This window comes from Accipiter gentilis, chromosome 26 (assembly GCF_929443795.1).
Source record: "Accipiter gentilis chromosome 26, bAccGen1.1, whole genome shotgun sequence".
In the NCBI taxonomy this organism is placed as follows: Eukaryota; Metazoa; Chordata; class Aves; order Accipitriformes; family Accipitridae; genus Astur; species Astur gentilis.
The window spans coordinates 22,857,054-22,878,740 of record NC_064905.1 but is presented as its reverse complement, the minus strand read 5'-3'; the positions used below and the strand labels follow the sequence as shown (position 1 = coordinate 22,878,740).

The window sequence follows — 21,687 nt, the reverse complement described above, 5'->3', positions numbered from 1 at the left end:
CCCTTTCATACCTGCATCTCCCAGTGCTGGTAAGCTGCTTCTTGTGCAATGAAGCCTTAGGTGGACCTTGGAGCTCTTGGTAAGTGTGTTCCCTACAACGGGATCCTACAGCAGAAAAACAGGATCCCCAGACCTGCTTGGGCCAGCCTGCTGGGTTGTGCCCTCTGCTGTTCCTGGAGCTCGTGTGCTGTGCATCCCTTACCATCTGGCATCTAATGCTTGCTGGTGTTTTGGCAACATATACATGAGCAGGAGGAGAGGGGGAGGAGGCTGAAGATGGCCCTTGCTGTGGAGCCCTCATTCCCTTGGGGAACCTGGTCCGTGACAATTAGCCAGACATCTCTCCTTGCTCTCTCTTGGGCACAGTAGGAGATGCTTTCTGGCAGCTGCAATCCCAGGAAGTGCTGCATACAGAGAGGCAGGAGTCAGCATAAAACCATGCTGCTTATGTCCCAGTTTTTCACAGAGGAACGTATTTGGCTGTTGGGATCATTTGTTTGAAAACATTTAGTAATGGGTACATCCAGTTGCCTCTGCTTTTCCCTAGAAATTGGTGGAAATGGTGAGAAAGCCACAGGAACAATCAAGAGAATGATAGGGCAGCAGTTCACCATCACTGTGCATTTGTTTGGCAGCATGACACCACCAAATGTGGCTTCCTGCTGGTTGGGAGCAGTTGCTCCACCTCCATGGCAGCAGTGCGGAGGTCGCGGCTGTGCTCTGTGCCCTGGTCTGAGAACTGCCACCCTGCACGCATCCGAGCTGCTCCCACGGTGTGTACCTAGGTGTAACTCATCCCTTAACCCAGAGTGACGTGCAACTGCAGTGTACGGTTTGGGGAGGAAATTAAGCATGTGCTGGATGGCGTTGCAGTGATTAGTCTGCAGAGTGTAATCATCAAATTATACAGCTGGGTTGGAGCCCAGCTGGAGGAGTCATTCAGGTGACTGAAAAAGAAGCACAGTAGATATGACTTAGGCAACCCTTGACAAAGCATCGCTGTCTAGTGCAGATATTGCAGTGGACGTTTTTGTGCAGTGAGTGTCTCCCCATTAGAAACTTGGTGAAAACCCACAAAACCCACCTCCCAGGAGTTACTATAAAAGAGCCACAAGATGAAAATAACATCTTATCTCCTGCTGTGCTGGGCATGAACTTTTTTCATCTTGGGGAAGGAAACCTCTATCACCTGGCCCTCTGTGAGTATAATGATAAGTGTTTCCGATGTGCACGAGGATGAAAGATTGTCTTAGAGAAGTGCAGTAAGGAGCTGGCGTGGGAGCAAAGCACCTCCAGGAGGTGTGATGGATGAGGGAATTACTGTTAGTCAGGCTGTCCATCCTTTAAGTGTTAAGAGACAGTCTTGGGTTTCTGAGGAGTTTCTTGATTTTAAATACTTTTCTTCTTCTTTCGGCTAGCTGCAAATTCTCTCCTGAATTCTTCTAACAATTAATGAAATCAATCTAATTTCTTCTTTCTTCTGCTTGGGGACCCCACTGCCTCAGTTACCTGGATGCCTGGTCTGTGGGTCTGGGCTGCTGTGATGTAGCTGCTGAAGCATCTTGCTTTTTGTATATAAGTAGAAACCAGTCAATACCATGATTCTATTAAACCAGTGACTGAGCGGGGTTTATACTGTAAGGTTTGAATGGCGGTTTGTTTTTATTGGAAGCTATGAAAACTGAAATGACTTTGGGCTGTCATTGAGCACTGATTAATGGCAGCACACAGCAGCAATGTGAAAGGCATCGACCCCGAAGGAGGTTTGGGTGTGCTGAGCACTGAGGATGCACTGCAGGCAGCGTGGCTGCTCCAAGGTCCGTCAAAGGCTGGGAGTGAGCGCTCACCTTTGCAGCTCGTTCCTGTGTTTTGTGCCTCCCTGCCCAAGGGGAGACAGCTGCTGTCAGCGCCGGCACTGCGTCTGCTGGCATTAGGTGTGATCCAGGTCACTGAGCTAGAGTGGTGGCACTGCCGCTCTGGGAGGCAGGCACAGGCCACGCCTGAGGCTGGGCAGGGTCTCACAGCCGCCTCTGCGTGAGCCCCTGGGCGGGTGGAATATGCCCTGCCTGTCTGCCCAGCAGTGTTCTCCAGGCATCAGGAAGCAGCAAGTCAAGAAACATCTTGGTCCAAGAGAGATGTCCGTGTTCATCTCAGGCAGAGCTCAGCTTACAGGTTTTTTTCATTGGCTGCTCCTTCTCAGAGCTGTGGGATATCCGGGCACACGCACATCCACACAGACAGGCAGACACATGTGTGCAGATCCTGTCCATACCAGCTTGCACGGTGGTGTTATTTCTCTTTAATCTGGTTTCTTAGTAACTCGCCTGAAGTGGAAATTTCACAACAAAACCAATGCATTCAAAGCAGGAGCTGATGAGAAGGCTTCCCTTTTATTTTTGCCTTGATTCTGCCTTTAAAGTCAACGTTCCTCAGCTGAAATGAAAGAGTAAGCAACTCACAAGCAGATGGCAACAAACCCACCATGCTAGCCCATGAAGAAAAACCATCAAGGTGTGTTTTTTGACCTGCTGCCCCATAGTTAGATGTTATTCTGTTGAAAGAGGCTAATTGACTTGACTGTTCAACCTAATAGCAGCTTAGGCTTCTCTCCATCCGCACTGTTAATCTGAAGTCTTAGGTGACAGAATAATTGGAGAAGAAAACAAATAATCCAATTGATTAAAAACAGGAGTAGCCTAAGAGCAAGAGGCAAAAGTGTTTGTTGCTCGGTGAAACAAGAGGCAGTCATGTCCCCAGTACAGTTCTTGTCCGCAGTGTCCCTGTGGGCAGGGCACTACCGCAGACCATCGCTCTCTGTGGCTGGGGCAGCCTGTGTCCCCAGGATGGGGCCCTGGGGATGCTCCAGGGAACCTCCCAGCCTGAGGGTCTGGGAGCCCTGCAGCTTGTGGGGGAGAGGGTCAAGACTAGCTGAGAGATGCTCGGACTGCAGTGACAATTCCTGGTGTGTGAGCAGGTCCAGACCCAAGGATGCCTGGTGCAGAGCCAGGAGCGAGGCTTGGCTCTGTGTGGGGGTGAGCAGGGGCTGCCTGCACCCACTGTGTGGCCCTGGGGCTTCCCGTGCCTTCCCTGTCCTCCTCTTGCCAGGGAGGCAAACAGCTCTCTGTCTTCTTCTGGGGGTAGTGTATCCTGAATGTGAGTGTAAACACAACTACACAGCAAACACCTTGCCTGCAAATGAGTCCATTTGCAGTCCTCCACTGCTCGGGCTGCCCTCAAATCTTTATCTTTGCCTTTTTGTGCTGGCTTTGTATTTTTTCAAGGGTAGTTGTCCTTGAGAGGAAAGGCATTGCAGGTTTGCTGTGCTTGACATCACTCTCCGTGTTGTCTGAACTTAAAAGCCATAAAATTCACACTGATGAAATTTCACATGTGTAAGACCGGGAAGACGACGGAGAATGCTTCTGATGGGATGTCATGGCCATATTTTTCTGACACAGATTATTTGAGGGCAGGAGTGAGGGGAACATTGCCATTACACCCTTGACATTGACATTTTGTTCCCATAAATTTGGGTCTCAGGAAAATGGAGCACTGCAACCTCTTTGCCATAGTCTGTTGGCAGAAGTTATGTATGATGGTGTGTGGATAGATCTAAAATAGACTCTGCAGTCGGCAGGAGTATAACTGACTCTCTGGTTGGATGTGGCAAGTTGGAGTGGAAGGGCTAAGAGAGGTGAAGTGTAGGAAGTGCTTGGGACAAGCTGGTGGGGACCAAGAGCTGCAGGTGTTAATGTCTGTGGTTCATTTGGGGAGGAGCTGGGTGTGCAGTCTCTTATCCCAGGACATCCTTCTGCAGCAGTACCGGTGAGTATTGCTACAGAGTAGGTGGAGTGAGTTGCTAATGGGTGTGAACTCGGGATAATCACATGAAATATACTATTCAAATGCCTTTTTTTGATTAGCACAATTACTTTTTTTAGGTGAGTAATCATGGTAAGACTCCATACAGGTTGGCATCCAGTTTTGCATATATATTGCATAAAGAATGGGGTGTTCAGTGTTTCATGCCTCAGTACTACGCTGAATGTCCAGGGAACGTACTGATGGATTGATGATGCTCATACTAATGAACCAATTACTCTCCGTGCATGAATGTTTCTTCCTTTAAATGTTCAGAAATCATTCAAAAACATGACAAGAATGAAATCAGTTTTGTTTATTAAATTGGATTAAAGTAACTGGATTCCCATGTGGACAGGGACAATTGGATTTGATGTTACTTTGCATATCATTCCAGTCTCATCTTGGTGGGGATAGTTATCTGTTTTAGGAAGTAATTTGTTTTAAGGGACAATAAAATCTTAATGATCACATCATCACATTTCAATGTAGACTTTTATACATAATGTCATGCTGACCTCATTGCTTATATTGTTATTATATGTAATTCAGAAAAAGGCTTTGGGAAAGGCAGGTATGTGTGTGAGCACATGCATGTGTTTATGTTCATGTGTAACCCATGTGCTAGACTGGGCTGCTGCTTGATTCATGATTTGGTCAGGGCTATTAGATTTCCTTCCCTCAGGCATTTTATAATCTATTTAACATAACACAGTCGTTTGTCTTGTTTGCTGACTACTTAACAGATGGATTTGTGGTTTTCGTAATTACTATATGAACGTTAATAAGACGTGATATCTTTTATTAATTAACAGTTTTCCAGGTTTGTTTTTCCAAATGGCATGAGGTAGATTATATGTAAATATTAGTGACATACAAATATTAGTTTTACAACATTAGCGTTTTGAGAAGTCGTACAAACTTTTAAGGCTCCCCATGGTGTCTTTTTTTTTTCCTCTCCCCTAAGCTATACTTCATAATTATTCTCTAGTAGCACAACTGGTTTTATGTTTTGTTAAAGGTTGGTCTCTCCTTAGTGTAAGGAAAGCATAGACCTGGCCAATGTCCTAAGCCATTCTCTGTATTTATCCTGCCTATCTGGTGTTCTTCCATCCCATTTATATCCTTGTAAGATACTCACATCCTGTCTTTCCTCTCGGACATTTCCAAAAGTGGAAATCAGTGTAAATGAGTACAAAGACTGCATACCACACAGGAGAGAAAACTTCTCCCACCCTGGGATGCAGCCGTTTCTGGGAGCTATTACTGTAAAACGGCTGAAGAGAATGGAAAAATGAGCTCTGTTGTCCTGGGAAATGGATAGAGGCTGGTAGGGCAGGGCAGGGCACCGCAAGGTCCATTTTCATGGGTGACACCTCAGTCCAGATGCTGGAACTCTGAAAATGGGGACAGAGTCCCCTTTGTGACGGAGCAGCCTCTTCTGTTATCCAGGAGGGGACCAGCTGGGTACCAGGGCACACAGAAGGGTTGGGGACCCTGGCTAGTCCCAGTGCCGCATTTCCCCAAGCTGCCATTTTTATTGGAGGCACCTGGAGGTCCTGTGGAGGAGGAGGAGGCATAGCCCCAGGAGTGACTGGTCAAATTTGAATGCTGAATTTCAGGCTTTCACAGAGAATGAATGAAATGGGAATGACGTGGGAGGGAAGGGCTGTACTGGGGGCAGTGCCTGCCCGCAGGACTGGAGCCGCAGATGCTCCATTTGCTGTCATTTGCTGCTCCCTGTTTGTGGCTCAGAGTGACGGAGAAGCAGCATTACCAACTGAATTTAGGACCATGTGCACGTAAGAAACGTTGAAGGGGAAAAGCATAACACTCTCTGACCCTCTGTTAATGCTTGGATGTTTTGAACACAAACACAATTTAAGCTGAAAGGTTCCCTTCTAAAGGGATGATAAAGTGTAACATATTATATCATCATATAATGACAATATGCAAACACAGACGTGACGTGAGTGTGGTGCAGCGTCACCCCGCCGGTGCGCAGCCCCGGGGTGTGCAGCCGCCTGCCTCTGAGTGCTCCCGTTCTGGTCTGTGGGCTCAGCCAGGTCTTGGCAAGAGGCTCGTGCACCCTCAGTGCCATGGCTGCCATCTCTTGTGTCTTAGCCGTGTTTGTGGGACGTGTGACATACAATACCAAAGAGGAGGGTGTGATCAGAGCGTGTTGTGATGACTTCTAGTGATTTTTCCCATACCAAAATAGTTTCATGCTTAAAATACATTCTGCGTTTACTGAAGTGTGCATGAGGCTGGGCTGGGTTTCCAGCACTCGCCTAAATTTCAGACTTAGGTTATTGCAATGCACTGCCAACAGACTGTATCCTTCTGCCAAGGCACCTGAGGAAGAAATACAGTTATCAGGGGGCAGGCCCTTTGCCTGCGTTTGTTGTTGCTTTGTGAAGTATTACTAAAAATTCACAAACCCCTGTGAATGTTGAAACAGTCAGCAAGTAGATCAGGCTTACAGGCTCTCTTGGATGTCCAGCTTTCGGCATTGCAGCCAACAGCTGCTTTATTTTGCCTTATCCAGTTTTGCATTATCCACCAGCCTGGTTTTGAGACCCCATCCATCCTTCTGATGTTTGCAAAACTTCAGCTGATCCTGGTACAGGTTGAGATTGCTGCTCTGCCAGACATGCAGTTTCCTTTTCTTCGGGGAATTAATCCTGTCTGACTGATTAGCCTTTGTGCTTTCCATTTTACAAGGATTGCCAAGCTGCATCTGGGTGTTCTCCTCTCTTCTGCTGCTAGATGACATTTGAGGACAAGCAGGATGATTTTTATAAAGTAAAAATCCCAGCGCCAAGATTGCAATGCTGTAAAACTTACTGTGCTTGTGTTACAAGATGTGGGCAGCCCCAGTTGAATTTATACCATGATTTCATTACTTTTTGATGTAGTCCATGTTCAAATTAAATGAAGGCAGTGGAGTAATTGCCATTTAGGATATACGATTCAAAATGACCTAGATGTGTTGGTGTCTCATATTGGCATACATCCTTTCAAATAAAATCCACCTTTGGGACCATACAAAATTTTCCATATTTAATGCTAATTTAACAGAAATAAATGCTAAATAGTCATTCTCACAAATAATATCTCTTCCCAGGATACGTGGGGAAGCGTCTGAGTGCTCAGTATAAATACATTACGTGACAAACTTGGCTTTTTTCTGCACTCAAACTGATCCTAGTTTCTCCTTTTGTTGCTTCTTCTGATCATGCAGCTGATGGATAAACAGTTTGCAGACTATTGGTTGTTTGATAGCTTTCCAGGTTTTTTTGGTTTTATTACAGTGGTGTGCGATTGTCATCTTTGCTCCATGGAATTGTTTTTTGCCTTTGGCTTGATGACTGAAATTTTTTAAGCAGGAGAGTGATGAATGAGAAACAGTTTTTGGAAGCCAGTTCTCACACACATACACGCCAGCAGCGGCCAGTCCGTGAAGCTGATGTAAAGAGCCCAGCCTGTGTACGTTACGTTTTGTGAACAGCAGATAAAAAGGGGTGTGCACGGCTGAGGTGTGTAGCCAGCTGAAGATAAGCAGTTGACCTTCATTATAATTTGACAATATCTGTTCCACTCAAATGCAGGTGCAAGTTCACATGTTCCCCTCCTATATGGTGACCAAACCTAATAGAAAACATCTGGGGAGCTGTATCTCTGTATGAAATAGTGGAATTAACATGGTGATTTTCTTCACAACTGAAAATAAATCAACAGGGAAGTCCAAGAAACAAAATATTGCCTTTATTTTTCCATTCTGCACTCACTAGATTTAGTTACTCAGCCTTAGACTTCCTATAATGGTTATCTCATGAACAATGTTCCAGTGTCATCTTGCATCCTCTTTATCCCTTGTATCACATTTCGCTGGAGCAGACTGTAAGCACTTTGGAGCAAGGAGCCAGTATTTATGTATTACATGGCGCCGTGTACATCGGCTGTGTGCTCTATATATAGGGCTCCAAGTCCCCAGGAGACCTTCTGCACTGGTGTCTCATGATGGTGTTTCAGACACCCAGCCAATGCCAGTCAGGTTTTGGCTTTCCACTGTCCTGTGTGGTGGAGTTTGTTATTCCAGTTAAAAACCAAAACCAAAGGAACAAACAAAACCCCAACACTGACAGAAGACCTCATCTGCAGCACTACTCAGAGTAGCTGTTTTCAAGCAAAAACTTATTCCTTAGTGTAGACTATGCTCAACTGTTTCAGATGCACTGGTGCTGTAATGTGTGGCCTTAATCTTAAGAAACGGCAAATCCTATTTACTGTGTAAGTATTTAAGCTAATTATATCTCTGATGTGAGGAACATGTGACAAACAGTTCACACTGTATCCTTTAAAGGACACTGAAGTCTTGGACCCTCATGAAATATTCTGTGCCTCATTCCATTTTGGGGGTATTATTGTATGTGTTCTGCAGTGTATTTAGCAATAATATAATGTAGTAATAATATAGAGAAAAAGAGTATGTTATGGCTAGATCGTCCATAGAGTAAAGGAAGAAATAATTAATAACAGTTTTTTCCTGGAAGCGCTGTGTTTGCATTGCAGTTGCACAGTTATGGTATCTGTGGCATTATAGGAGTGATTTCGTAAACAGAAAGATGTTTTTGGTTTTTCAAGAGCTGCATTTGAAATCAAACTGCTGTGCTGATGCCTTAAGTAAGAACAATGTCGTTTCTCAGGTGAGGCTGCTGTATGAAGCTCTAAACAGGCTTTGCAGTAGCTGCAGAGACGCCAGGAGATGAGAAGGCTTGTGTCCATGGAGGAGCAATCTGCAGCCGTGGAGGATTGGCCCGTTGGCAGCGGGACCCATTCCCATGGCAGGAGGGTGGCGCGGGCCGGCACCAGCGGCGGTTGCGAGCTGCCTCCGGCTGCAGCGGTGTGGCCCAAGCAGCCGAGCCGTCAGTGGGGATGCTCCACTGGCACTGGAGGGAAAAGCCCAGCTGGCTCTTCACGAGGCATCGATGCGTTCCCCGAGGCTTCCGAGGCACAGTGTGGGGCTTTGTGCGGTGCTGGGCCCTCAGCCTCCCACATGAAAGGCTGCCCCGTCGCCTTGCTTTTCAGCGCTGTTCAGCGGTGGGGCAAGGATCCTGCGGTTAAGGTATGACTGGAGAGAGTGGGATGCCTAATTCCCACAGACACTTACTTGGCTTCATGAGGATTTCTGCAGGCTTTCACAGACATAGGTGAGATCAGAGCCAGGCCCCTTACCTCCATACTGGTTTTGGTCAAAGTCAAAACGCTAGTAAGGGGAACGTTTGTGTATGGCAAACTGGATGGGTGCTGGTACCCTGAGTGGCTCTGAGTACGGGGTGGCATCCGTCTGGATGGGCGATCAAACTGAAAAAGTCACTTTCTTAGTGGTGGGTTCATCCCTGCCCTCACAAACCCTGGGTGGGGGAGCGAACGTGGGTGCGCGCGTGCTGCTGAGCAGTCGGGTTGTTGAGGCTGCCAGCCGCGCACTGGGCTTGGAGCAGGTTGCTGCATCTGAGGCACCTGCAAATCCAGCTGGAGCCCCGAAAAACCGTGGCACCGGCGGTGGGGTTACTGGAGTGCTCGGCGGCATCATCCTGCTCTCAGGAGAATGGCAGGGCAATGAACTGCAGAAAAATAAATCAACTTGCTGAGGAATAGCCAGTAGATAATCCACGTCTACTGCTTAAGACACATAGAAATAAGACTCTTCTCTTTCTAATTTCAGTGTAGTCCATTGTTATTTCTCCCTAATTTGTCACGTCACCTTTGTCACCCATAAGATAAATATGTATTTTCTTATATATATATATAAAGTCTTACATATATATAAAAGTACCAGTAAACAGTATATCCAAAGTATGTGATGAGATAATACAAAGGAAATACCTGAAAAAATGATTGAGAAAAGTTATTTCTTACCTTACATATATCTCTATATGTCTATATCTCTCACAGCGTGAACTTGCAGGAGGAGTTCCCACTGATTATTAGCCCTGATAATGCAATGGTTGTCAGTTATCACTGGTCTCAGAAGAGCAGAGAACAAATTGTGAAACCTTGATCATCTAGGACAAAAATGTTTCTTCTTCCAAATGGTTCTGATGCGATCAGAGGTGCCGAGACTTGATGGTTGCACTTGATGATGTGGAAGTGCCTGGCACTGTTTGGTACATTGAGAGCTCTGTGCTCACACGACCTTTCCGTACCACATGTGCAGTGTGTGCAGTCACACAGAGGCACATTTACACGTGCAAAATCTGACACTACCTGAGCAAAATCTGTGTAGTTTTGCATGAAAAAACATGTCCCATTAGCTCAGTTGTAGCTATTGGGGTATGTATGAAGGGAGAGCACAGTTTTGGCTCAGAAGAAAAGGAGTGAGAAGCACTGGCAATGGGCTCAGTAGAGAAAGAGTAGAAATTAAGAAAGGCCTGCTAAAATGCCACAGAAGCGCGTCAGTCTAATTGAAGATAGGAGAGAAAGCACTTGGAGAGCAGCTATTCCCAGAGCCGGGCTGGGTGTGTGGCAGTGCTTGTTCCTGGTGTGCTGTTAATCATGTACAGCTTGTACCAGTACCAGTAACAGCGCGTAGCAGGGGTGAAGGCCAAGTAGATCAATTTATCATACGACCTTTGGGAGGCAGAAGTCTTCGCCTACTTTGCATTCGATGAACTGATTCTTCCCTTTTCTGCCCCGAGGTCCTGACCCTTGTTCTCTGTCATTCATGAAGGAGACGGCTGCAGCTTGCCCTCTGCATGTGACCTGACTTCCCAATTTTCTTGATCTTGGTTTAATCCAGTAAATTACTGGTCTTCCTGGAGTCATGTTAATTAAGGTTCATGTCGTTGGGACTCCATCCTGGATATGGGTTACAGCTTCCCCAGTTTTCTTATGTGACTTATAGTTGAAAACATGAGAAACAAACTGACAGTATAGTGAAATCAGTCAACTCTTTTGGTGAGTTACAGGAGAAACACAAGGCTACGATTCCAGAGCATGGGCTGGGGGATGTGCAGGGGGCTCAGCGAGCCTGTTAACTTGCGGTGGGATTCACACATGTTCCATGCAACAGCCCAGCCCTCCATCTGTGGGTCGAGAGGATGGGGCCACACAAGGTGTTCACCAGGAGGATGTTCATCCAGAGCATGTTCATCTGCGCTCTGTCTCCCTTGATGGCCGGATGGGAATGGTCTTTGTTGGCCAGCACAAGCTGGTGCCCTCCCCGGGCTGTAAACAAGCAGCATTGGTCTCTGGGTGCTCAGCTATGCAGCGGGGATAATATTTATCCACCTGCTGTGAAGCGCTTGAGTGTCCGTGGTCCTCTGGAAAGAAAGGTCCCTGACTGGTGTCTGTGTCTCTGGTTCTGGATTGAACTACCAGTGTGCTGGAGCAGGTACTGCTTTCAGAAGGTGTAGGGAGTGTTGGGCAGCACAGATCCTGGCACGCCCAGGACAAGCACGGAGCTCCAGGGTGTGCTTGGGAGTGGGGGTCAGAAGTGCTGAGTGAGTGGTAAAGTCCCCAAAGGCTGCTGAAGGAGGCTGTTTCTCTGGAGGCTATACTCGGCTGCAGGGCGACTAGTGTAATTGTCCAGTTACTGTTGGCGATATATTTCCAGCAAAAGGCCTTAATCCGTGATTCAATTCTGTTTTCCCACCGATGCCTGAGCCAAGGACTCGCCCTGCCAGGTTACATTCCCCTTGCGTTGCTGGAAACAGCGTGTGTTTTGGTGCAGGGGGTACACGCTGCCCGAGACCTCCAGCTGGGTGTGCGTGGCACGTGCAAGGGCTGAGGGGTCAGTGATGCCCATGGGTTTGGGGCTGTGTCTGAAGGCAGGACCACACGCAGTCAGTTCTTCCCAACGTGCTGCTGGGCAATGGACACTGCCAGTCCCACGCTGAATGCCCCAGGCAGTCCCAGATTTGTACCTGCAGAGGGAAGCCTGGCTTGCAGCTCAGCTCTGTCTTAGAGGAGGGAGCCACCAGCACCCAGACCCCTGGTTTCAGCAGGAGCCGGACACCTGAATGTCTGCTGGGGTCGCTTAGAGGTGCTGCTCCTGGCAGCAGCGGCCAGGGCTTCCCACCAGCCGTGGCTGTCCCAGGGACACCTTGCCTATGGCGTTGGATGTGTTCAGCACTGGGGATGACAAGAAGCTCTGGGTTCTTGTAATGTGGCTTTTCCAGTGTGTGTAGCATAGGGGTTTCTGCTCTGGGACAGCCCCTTTCCCTTTGGGGTCATGCGTTAAATATGGGCCAGCCAGCCCTCAACCCGATTGGCTGACACCAATTACATGTGGGATAAGAGGAGTGTAATTACCCCATTTTTGCTGCTTAATTAGCTTTTCAGATTTGAAGTGCTCTGTCTACTGGAATCTGCAAGCCAAAGGACTGGGAGCTCATTTATAAAATGCATTGGGAACTGGACATGATGAGAGAAATTGTACAAGAGCTTTTAAGTGCTCTCCCTCTAAGAATATTAATTTTGTGACATGACCTTCACCCAGATCAAAAATTAGGTGCTGACTTTGGTGTGAGCTGCACAGTGCTGTCATGCTAGCACTGGTTTCCCTTCCTGTGCAGAGATGGGCTTTCAGTTAAGGCATGCTCTCTTACACTGAAGTTATGCAGACCTGGTTAGTGCAGATAGTGGTGGCCACCGATTGTGTTGTGTCCTTAGTTTGATAAGTCTACAGGCACTCCTTGGGAGAAAACTTCTTTCCCACATAAGAAAACAACAATGTGGAGTCAGCTGTGTTTTCAGAGCGACAGTGGCCTTTCAAAAGCCAATACTGGTCCAAGGGATTGCATCACTTTATGAAGTAATGATTGGCATGAATGTCATGAATTCCAATTAATTTACATATGCATTAAAGTGCCCTGTCAAGAAAGATGGTATTTCAAACACATGCAATTAAATATTTATCCTCGTTGCGATCTCCTCTAGGCACCGTTAGTGCCTCTTGCCAGCACCCCTGCTCCCACCACGTGCCGGGTTTCTCGGGGAGCATTTGCAACACGCCAAAGCAGCGTTGGCTCCAGTGCTCACCGAGAATGGTGCGGAGAAACAGCCCACCTTGCTGTGCCCTCTGATGTGTCCACTTCCATGAAACACAGATCACGGCATGCAGGGAGGTTGTTCAGCAGCTCAGTCTTCACAGAGCCATCTTCCTCCATGTGGCAACAGCAGTCAAAGATGCTGCCGGGTGGGAGCTCGTGCTGCTCCTGGGGAGCGTTTCCCCGTCCCACACCAGAGCAGGAGGACGTTCCTCCCGCGTGAAGGGGCAGAGCAAGGCAGCAGCATCGGCCGGCGGCCTCAGGCAGCTGTGCTGCCCACACGTCCTGCGGCTGGGGCAGAGCGGAGGGGACGCGGGGATGCCCGCTGCCAGCCCTGTCCCCTGAATTGGGGCAGCGGAGCTGTGTGCACGTGCTGTCACCAGAGCTTCTCCATGCAGGCTGGCCTCTTGGCATTGTCCAGTAAGCCAGTGCCTCAGTGACGGCACTGCGCTAATGATCAGTTAATCAATAGAAATAATTCTTACAAGTTTAAAAGAAATTTTGTTATCTAATAATATATTTAACAGTTTAAAAAAATGAGGCTAGTGTTCTAACTCAGACCAGTAATTCAGAAAATAGATTTAGTGCTCATGGATGTGAAAGTAAAATAAATGAGGTGAAGGAAGTTTTGTGCTGAGCATAAAATCGGAGGTTTGATTCAATTATTCTTAACACACTGCCTGGGTCCCACAGAAACCTGTGCAGGGGAGCTCTTAAACCTATTCTAATTGAAGCAAAAATCAGTGGAGTGGAAAGTGTCCTCGCTCTTCAAGAGATGTCAAAGTATATAACATGGTAGACACCTGGGGGTTTGGAAAACAGTGACGGCTACAAGCTGACCTTTGGTGAATTTAATCTGCAAATGGATTCCTGCTTAGGACAGCTAATGCTTTTAGTTATTGTAAAGGCTTGTTCCTGGATTTTAAAAAGCTGAGAATAAATGGATTTCATGATGCAGCTCCTATGCACATTGCATAACAAATGGGTGGCTTGTGGATGTATTTAAATGATACGGTGTATTGAAAAACTTTGCAGGACTTATGAATATATAATTATAATTCATGCACAATGGGGAGAATGATTTTTCCAGTTAATAAAGGAGAAAGGACTTGGCACTTGTTAAAATGGAAATACACTGAAGACAGACCCTGCTGAAAAGAAAGGGAAAGAGGTTGCTGACTTGTATTTATGTTTCTTCAATAATATTCATGAGCATTGCAGGGGCTTGTTATTCAGCAGGGCATTGCCTTTTGACTGAGGCTTGCCATGTCAGATCTGAAGGGAGGATGCGATACAGTAATGTTTACTTTTTAAAAACCTGTGTTTATTTTTCTTTTCTGGAGTTGGGATTGTTTAAGCTAGATCGCGCCCATGTCTTACACGGCATACACAACTGCACACCTGCAGGCAAACGCACATCATAGGCAGAGGTAATCTGATTCCTGGGTGTAGTGTATTGGTTTGGTTTTAACCTTTCTTTTCCTTCGCTCTTTTCCTACCGGAGGTCCGTACCCTTCCCTTCCCTGTGGAGAGAGCAGGCTACGAGCACGAGGCGTCAGTTGACTTGCCCAGAGGCAGCAGCAGGTCTGAGTCCTGCCATGCCGTATGTGGTCCAGTCCCTTGCGCTGTAGCATAAGGAGCTACCAGCCACACAAAAGTTACTTTTAAAGCATGATGTTACTGCTGTGACTCTTCTTGGCCTGCAAGAGAGCTTTAGTAAACACATCTCTGCACTTTGCCATGAAACCATGGCCAGGTCCTGTGCCTTGTCACAGTGAGTGAATTCAGACTAACCTGTGGATCTTGCCCACTGCAACTGAGAGGAGCGTCAGCCACAAATATAATGTCTTTGCTTAACTTAAACACGTGCCTGGTGATTATAGCAAGGAACTCGCACTCCAGAATAATTCAGTGAAGGCTCTGGGCATAGAGACTTCAGGCTCATGCCTGTCTGATGAATGCTTCTGGCTTGTCACAACAGTAATCCCCATATTAATGAATGGCCTCTGATGTGGTTGACTGACAAATCCTTGAAGTTATATATGCGTATGAGTAAGTGCCAGAGTTCTCCAAGGTGCAGTTTTACAATGCCTTATATCAACCTCCACATGACAGCATGTCAGAAAGTGTCCTGGGGAGGCAGGCAGCTGAGAGCCTGGGAATTCACCTTTCCTCACAAGGTCACAGCACGGAGCAGAAAGAGCTTTCCTTCTCTCTTGCCCCTTGCCTGAGAGGACCCACACGCTCCTCCAAATGGTGTGCGGCAGTGCTGTGGTGGCAAGGAAAGCCCTGTCCACAAGATGGGTATACTGGACATACTGGAGTCCTTGAACCTTCTTGCTCAGACATGCCATCTCCTGCGCTTCCCCTGGAATAAGCAGCTCCTGAGAAGGCAGTGTGATCTCAGCAGAATAATAACATAGGCTGTAAAATCTTGCACCTTCCCAATGAGACTTTAATTATGATACTACAGTTAGGAAAGGAAATGGAGCTGCAGTGCACCACTGTATTTACAATGTTATCCAGCATCTTTGTTCATTCCCTCTGCAGCCCGGGTATTTCCCCTCCAGTCCCAGTAGCAGTAACGCTCCTCACTGGTGTGGCACCAGGCTGTCAAGACAGCTGAGGTGGGCACCGAGCTCCGCGGTTCCTGTGGCTGATGCCAACCCCGCACTGTGGGGGGCTCGAGGGACGCGAGGCTGACGGTGCTGGCGGGTGGGCACACAGCACAGAGGTGCCTGTGCCCCTGCATGCCCGGCTCCCCTGCTGCACCCAGCCAGTGCCCAGCACCAATGACAATCCTGGACAGACCGACGGCTCTGCTGCTACCGAGGGTGCTGCTGAGGTGGGTCTGGGCTGCGGGGCGGAGGTGCACCCTGGGGTGCAGGCCCAGGTCGGACCCTAGGCTGTGACTGTGGACCCATTTCCCTTCAGCAACCATCTGGGCAGAGGAGAGCGGGGACAGAGGGGGCACTGCTGGTCGGTTGTGGCACTGGTGTGAGAGCATGGAGTCGTGCCCATGCCCCCCCCAGCTTCTGGCCAAGGGCGCACATCGCTGCCTGGCTGGGGGTTTTACCAACTTCAGGTGCAAGGGCTAACAGAAGCGGAGTTGGGGGAGCTTGCCCCCTGTGAGTTTCTTCCCTGTGTCTGCCCGTGGCTCACTCAGTGCCAAGGATTATTTTTTCCTGGACCGTATCAAGACACAAAACCCTCCCAAGGAGCAGTTGTTTCCCTTTGGCGTGCACCAGATGACATGACCAGAATACAGCCTGTCCTTTCAGAGGTGTGCCCTGAAAAGGAGAGCCCTCCCTTCCCCCATTAGCTCCTGCGCTTCCCTGGATGTCACCGATCCATCCCTGCTTGCACTGACCTTCACAGTCATAACCACCGAGCGTCCCACTCCCCTTCCACAGCTGAGACGGGGCAAGCCAGGGCAAGGCACCCATGGGCGCACGCCTCCTTATCGCTGCAGGCATGGCTACCCCGGCGGCCCTTGCTGCATCCCCTGTCCCGGGACACCCGGCCTTTACACGCTGTGACTCTTTCTGCCCAAAAAGGGCCTGGTGTCGGCCCCCGGCTGCGTGCTTGTGTTTGGAGCGGGCGGGTGGGCCAGGGAGCAGCACTCCTTCGGGCAGGAGCTTCGCCAGGGGCAGGGGGGCCCCCCGGAGGCAGGAGCATCCCCCGGGCGGGAGCGTCTCCACGCAGGAACGTCTCCCGCGGGCAGGTGCGTCCCGGGGCAGGGGCAGGGGCAAGCGGCAGCGCCGCGCTCCGCCTGCCCGGGACGCGCCGTGCCCGACGGGGCGGGCGGAGCGCGGCGGCGGCGCCGAGCCGTGCCGAGCCGTGCCGTATGGGAGGAGCCAGCGGGCTCCGCCGCCCCTGCGCCCCCCCACCCCACCGCCGCCGCATTTCGCGGCCGGCCGCCGCGGAGCAGGGCGCGGGGGGGGATGATGGATCCGCGGCTGCGGCTGCTGACGCCCCGCGCCCGCCAGCCCGCCGTCAATGGAGGAGGACGTTGAGACCCGCAAGATCAGCAGCAGTTTCCTGCGAGACCACAGCTATGCCACGGAAGGTGAGCGAGTGCCGCGGGGGCGGTGGCAGCAGCCCCTGCCCGCCCGCAGCAGGTGGGGGCCGCCCCGCGCCAGCCTGCGGCCCCGGCCCCCCGCCCGCCTCGCCCCGCATCCTCCCCCGCGGCCGCCCGCGGCCCCGGCCGCGCCGGCGGGGCCGCCGCTGGAGCCGGCGCCGGGCACCGCTCCCCGCCGGCCGGGCCCGGCCGGGCCGGGGCGGGCAGCCCCGCGGCGGCGGGCGCTGGGGAGGGTCGCGGAGGGTCCGTGCCGGCTGCGCCGTTGCGGCTGACCCGCTCCGGTGACTCAGCAGCGCCGGACCCGCTGGATTCCCACTGCCCTTCCGCCGGGGTGGGCTCCCCCGAGCCGGGCTTGCGGGGGTCCGGCCCCCTGCACGCCGGAGTCCCCGCGCTCGGCCGGGCTGGCCCCTCGGTGGGCGCGGGGGCAGGCGGGGAACCGAGAGCCGCCCGCCCGCGGCAGCGCCCTGGCTGCAGCCTGCCCCCCGCCCCCCCTCCACAATCCCCCCCAAACCCGGGGCGCCCGGGGAGCCGAAGCGGGCCGGGGCCGAACCCCCCCCCTCCCCCTCCCCCCCCCGCGCCACAGCCCCGCCTGGCCCCGCGCCTTCGCCCCTTCGCCGGGCTCCTCCGACGCCGGGGGCGGCCGGCGGGCGGGGGGAGAGCCCAGGCCCGTCCCCAGCCCCTTCGCCGCCGGAGCGGAGCCCGCGGGGCCGCGGCCGCTGCCCTGCCAGGGCCGGGCGCTGCTTGGTGGCTGCTGGGCGCACGGGGAGCCGGGGGGCTGCGGGCGGCCGCGACTTCGAGATGCGCTTCATCAGCTTATGGCTGCATTAGTGGCTTCCGCAGGCAGCCTGTGACTGTAGCTGTGTTTGTGAGGTTGGGAAATAACGGCAAGTGCTAGTGCAATTCTTGTTACAGAAATTAAATAGTTGTCTGAGGGCTGGGTTTTCTGCAAGCCTCTGCAGGAAGAAATAGGTATTCTGACTCGTGTGTTGCAGAGGCGAGGAGATGCCAGAGCTGTTAGACGTGGATAATGTCATAGCCCCGGCTAAGCTTACGGGTGCATTTGAAGGCGATTTCCCGTAATGGCTCGGGGAGTGGAGGAGATGGTGTGGCCATGTTCAGTTCGGGCATCGGAAAGTGAGCTGCAGACTGCACATGACGCTGCAGCCTGCCACAAAGAGGCAGGCTCCACCAGCGGAGGTGGTGAAGGAGGGACGGGGACAGAGCAGCGGCTGCCTCTCCTGTCCTTCCTGACAGCCAAAGAGCTGTTGACTTCGCATGAGCTCCGTCACAACCTCCTTCTGCTCCCTCACATTAGGAGGAAAATGCAGCTGCTGAAAAGCAAAACCAAATCACCCCCGTTCCTCCCGGTAGCACTGACCCCTTACAGGAAACTTCAAAAAACAGTCTCCATGCCAGAGAGCCTCAACAAGCTTATTAATAGCTTAATTAGTAGCTAAAGAGGCTTTCCCTTACTGTTTCATTCTCCTAAGGCTCTAGAGGAAGCCAACGTAGGACCAGACTTCAGGAATTTCATGACTGCAGCACATGGCTAAAGGAGGGTTTTTCTAGTGGGAAAATCTTCAGCTTCGTGTAGTAATGGAAAGCTTTGGATACCTGATGAGCCACAGAAAATGTTCATATGCAAGTTCATGTTGCTTGTGTGTAGCTGAAATGTGAATGCTTGGTGTTGACAAGCCCCAGAGGCAGGGGAGGTGATGCGCCGGGGCATCCCTGTGTCTGCTGCTTGGGGCTGGGAGACAGGCAGAGGCCGCGCTGGCCTCCTTACGGTCAGTTTGCCAGCACAGGGCTGGAGGGACGTTTCTGCTGGGAGGGATGGCATGAGCCGGTGCTTCCAAGGGGCTGGTGCGGCCAAGACGGGGCTGAGCTCCCGTACTTCCCAGTCGCCTGGCTCTCATCACCTTGTGCTGTGGTCCATGGAAGGATGAATTTGCCATTGCTGCATTATAAAAGGCAGCTGCAGCAGCCAGCAAATAGAAAATGGGACTGTAGTTGCCCTGTTGTGGCCTGCTGAGAACCTGGTTTTCCTGGTCGGGAACGATGGAGGGTTGAGGTGAGTCTGCAGTGATTTCAGCCCCTGACACCGGGAGGTCTGGGGATTTTCCAGCCCAAGGTTTCAGTGATAAGATCCAGTCCATCTAGTAAGCCATTGTGAATTTCCCCAAGCTGTATGCTGGTGTTTTCAGAAGAAGAGCCTTGTGCGTCGTACTAGAACCTTGCCATAGAAATGAAATAGCCAGAAGTCTTTGTGCAGTAGGTAACCAACTAAGCCAGGGTGATCCCCGTTGCTGTGGCGGGGCTGGAGGAGGTATGTGAGAGTGTTTAATGGCTGCGTATCAGCTGGGAGTTTCTCTTCACCTCGTGCTGTTTAGGACTTCTGATTCTCGGTGCAGTTGTTCTGCTAGAGGAGGGCTGAAAGCACTTTGAAATGGTAGGTCTTGCTAGTGTGGAAAAAAATTAAGGAAGGTAATTGACTTTTTTTTTTTTTTTTTTTTTACATGTGAAAGCAGCATATGCCTAAAACGATTTCACTGGTAACCTGTCTTCTGTTTAAAAAAAATAATCTTTCCAAATCCTGTTCTGAAGGTGAAGACTTGGTTTGGAAATGAAGGTGTCTGGGGTGTGTCAACTGGGGGAACAAATGGGGTTATGTAATTTGGTTTAGTGAAGTGTTGTTGTCACTTAAATAGGTCTGGTATTTTTATGCAAATGTGGGGCGAGGATGGTATTTCAAAAGCACACACTTGAGTGCCTTGTTCTTGTGTGGTGCTCAGAAGTACTGCTAATGAAGGAACTGCAGCCATTGTGCTAATTCGACTTTAGTTGCCAGGGAATATTAAGTTGCTGAGATGCAGTGCACATTCCCGGGGGTGGTGTCTCGCAAGGAGCCGGGTGAGCTGGTTCCAGGGCGATGCCAGCGAGGTTGTGTGCTGGCTCAGACCTCACAGCACTGCTCCAGAACAGCAGGTCTCACGTGAAAAATGTTCAGAAAATACGCTTGGTTTGTTCTGCTGCATAAATACATCTTCATTCGCAATTCTGCTGAGCGCCCAGCCAAAAGTAGGACAAATTGAGACTATTTGAATACAAACAAACCGTTTGAGTAGCTTCCACTTTTAGACGTGCTTGTTAGAGATGTTGAAGGGCCCTTCACGCCCCCCCAAAGCTGGCCCGTTTCCAGTAGCTTGACCCAAAACGCCAGTCTCCTGAAGTCTTCAAGCTGTGGGTGTCACCTTTTTTGTGTAGTATTGCTGTCTACCTGGCAAGTCTCTGAGTCCTCTTGGTGGCTTATAGTTGGGTAGACACCTCCAAACAAAGGAGGAATGGTGTGAATGCCCCTTTCTACGTTCCCTGCCTTGATGAGAGTGACAGTCATGACCGAGCCCGTGTGCTCAGTGGGTTCTGGTAGGACAGGAGCCGTGGCCATCATGGCTCAGCCCAACAGGACAACGCCTAATGAACGAGGGTGTTTCATGTCTGCAGACACACACCCTGTTGCAGGGCAGGGTCTTTGATGGAGGAGGGATGCTGAGCACTGTGTTAGCCTGGGGGAGGTGGGTCCCTCCTGGGGTGGGTGGGTATGGCAGCAGGGCTGACTTGGGGACAGGGCCAGGCTGGCATTGCCTGTCCACCACCTGCAAGCGTGGCCGGGAGCGCGGCCACTGTGCATGTCTCCCTTCGGGCGCCTGGCTGATGGGGACGGGATTCTCCTCTCCCGGTCTGTCCCTACCCACTTCTGATGCTGCAGGATGTCCTGGGCTCCATGTGGAGAGCCTGCAGGGCTTGGCCCTGCAATAGCCATGGTTGTGTGACCCTTTTGCATGGAGACATACCCCTTCCTGCTGGTATCTCATGGGGCATGATGGGTGCCCTGTGCCCCAGGCACCATGGACCTGCTCTAGGGAGGGCTGCTCCCACCCTGGGGCAGGCACAAGAAGGAGTCTCTGGGTGGGGTGTGCGTTTTGGGGTGTGCATTTCGGCTGTAAACATAGTGCAAATGGCCCAAGGCCCAGTGATGGCTGTAGGTGATACAGGCGTGGGTGCTTCCCTGGCACCTGCAGTTCCCAGCAACGCACTTGGAGGAGGAGGAGCGGTGGTCTTGCCTAGGGGCTGCTTGAGGGAGGTGGCCCGTGGCCAGGTGGTTGTGCTGTTGGAGGAGGACCCTTGGGAGGACCCTCATCCCATGGCCATTGTATGGGCCTGCTGTAGGGCCGGCTGTGTCCTGGGGCCAGCCTGACACCCCCAGAGGGATGTCCCTGTCTCCTGACGGCTGTGCCAAGGGAGCGTCTCCCCTGCGGGCACGGGGTCGACCCTGCTGGGGCTGTGTGGTCTCAGGGATGCGCCAGCTGCTGCTGGGCAGGAAGGCCATGACACCCTGCAGCCGCTCCCCGGGCACCGCTTGGCTGCTCCCCACACTCCTTTTCCCGGGGCACTGGCTGATGCCCCAGAGTCTTTAATCTCCTTGAGGAGTGTTTCCCAACCTGAATAGATTTTGCCGTTGAGAAATCTTTCATTAAGCCTTCATTTCCTTTTCCTAGTTTAATCTTGTTACTTCCAGCTCTAACCTCCTTGCCTCTCTCTGTCATTCCCATCCCTCCTTTATCCCTGCCCCGCTGTTGTGCTGCAGGAAGGACCCCTGATGCCGGTCCCCCTCCACCCTGAGGGTGGCCTCAT

At 51.0% G+C, this 21,687-nt stretch overlaps 1 protein-coding gene across 2 annotated transcripts in view; it reads left to right on the top strand.

Moving 5' to 3' along the window:
• Window positions 1-21,687, top strand: part of LOC126051110 (serine/threonine-protein phosphatase 2A 55 kDa regulatory subunit B beta isoform) — a 108,680-nt gene that overhangs the window by 17,487 nt on the left and 69,506 nt on the right. Inside the window, exon 1 of one of the 2 annotated variants that reach the window (XM_049829863.1) lies at window positions 16,761-16,983. The exons of the other annotated variant lie outside the window; for it this stretch is intronic. Coding sequence (XP_049685820.1) covers window positions 16,914-16,983 — 70 coding nt within the window. The 5' untranslated portion in view covers window positions 16,761-16,913. Of the gene's footprint in view, window positions 1-16,760; window positions 16,984-21,687 lie in introns of those variants that run through there. 2 annotated transcript variants of the gene reach the window in all.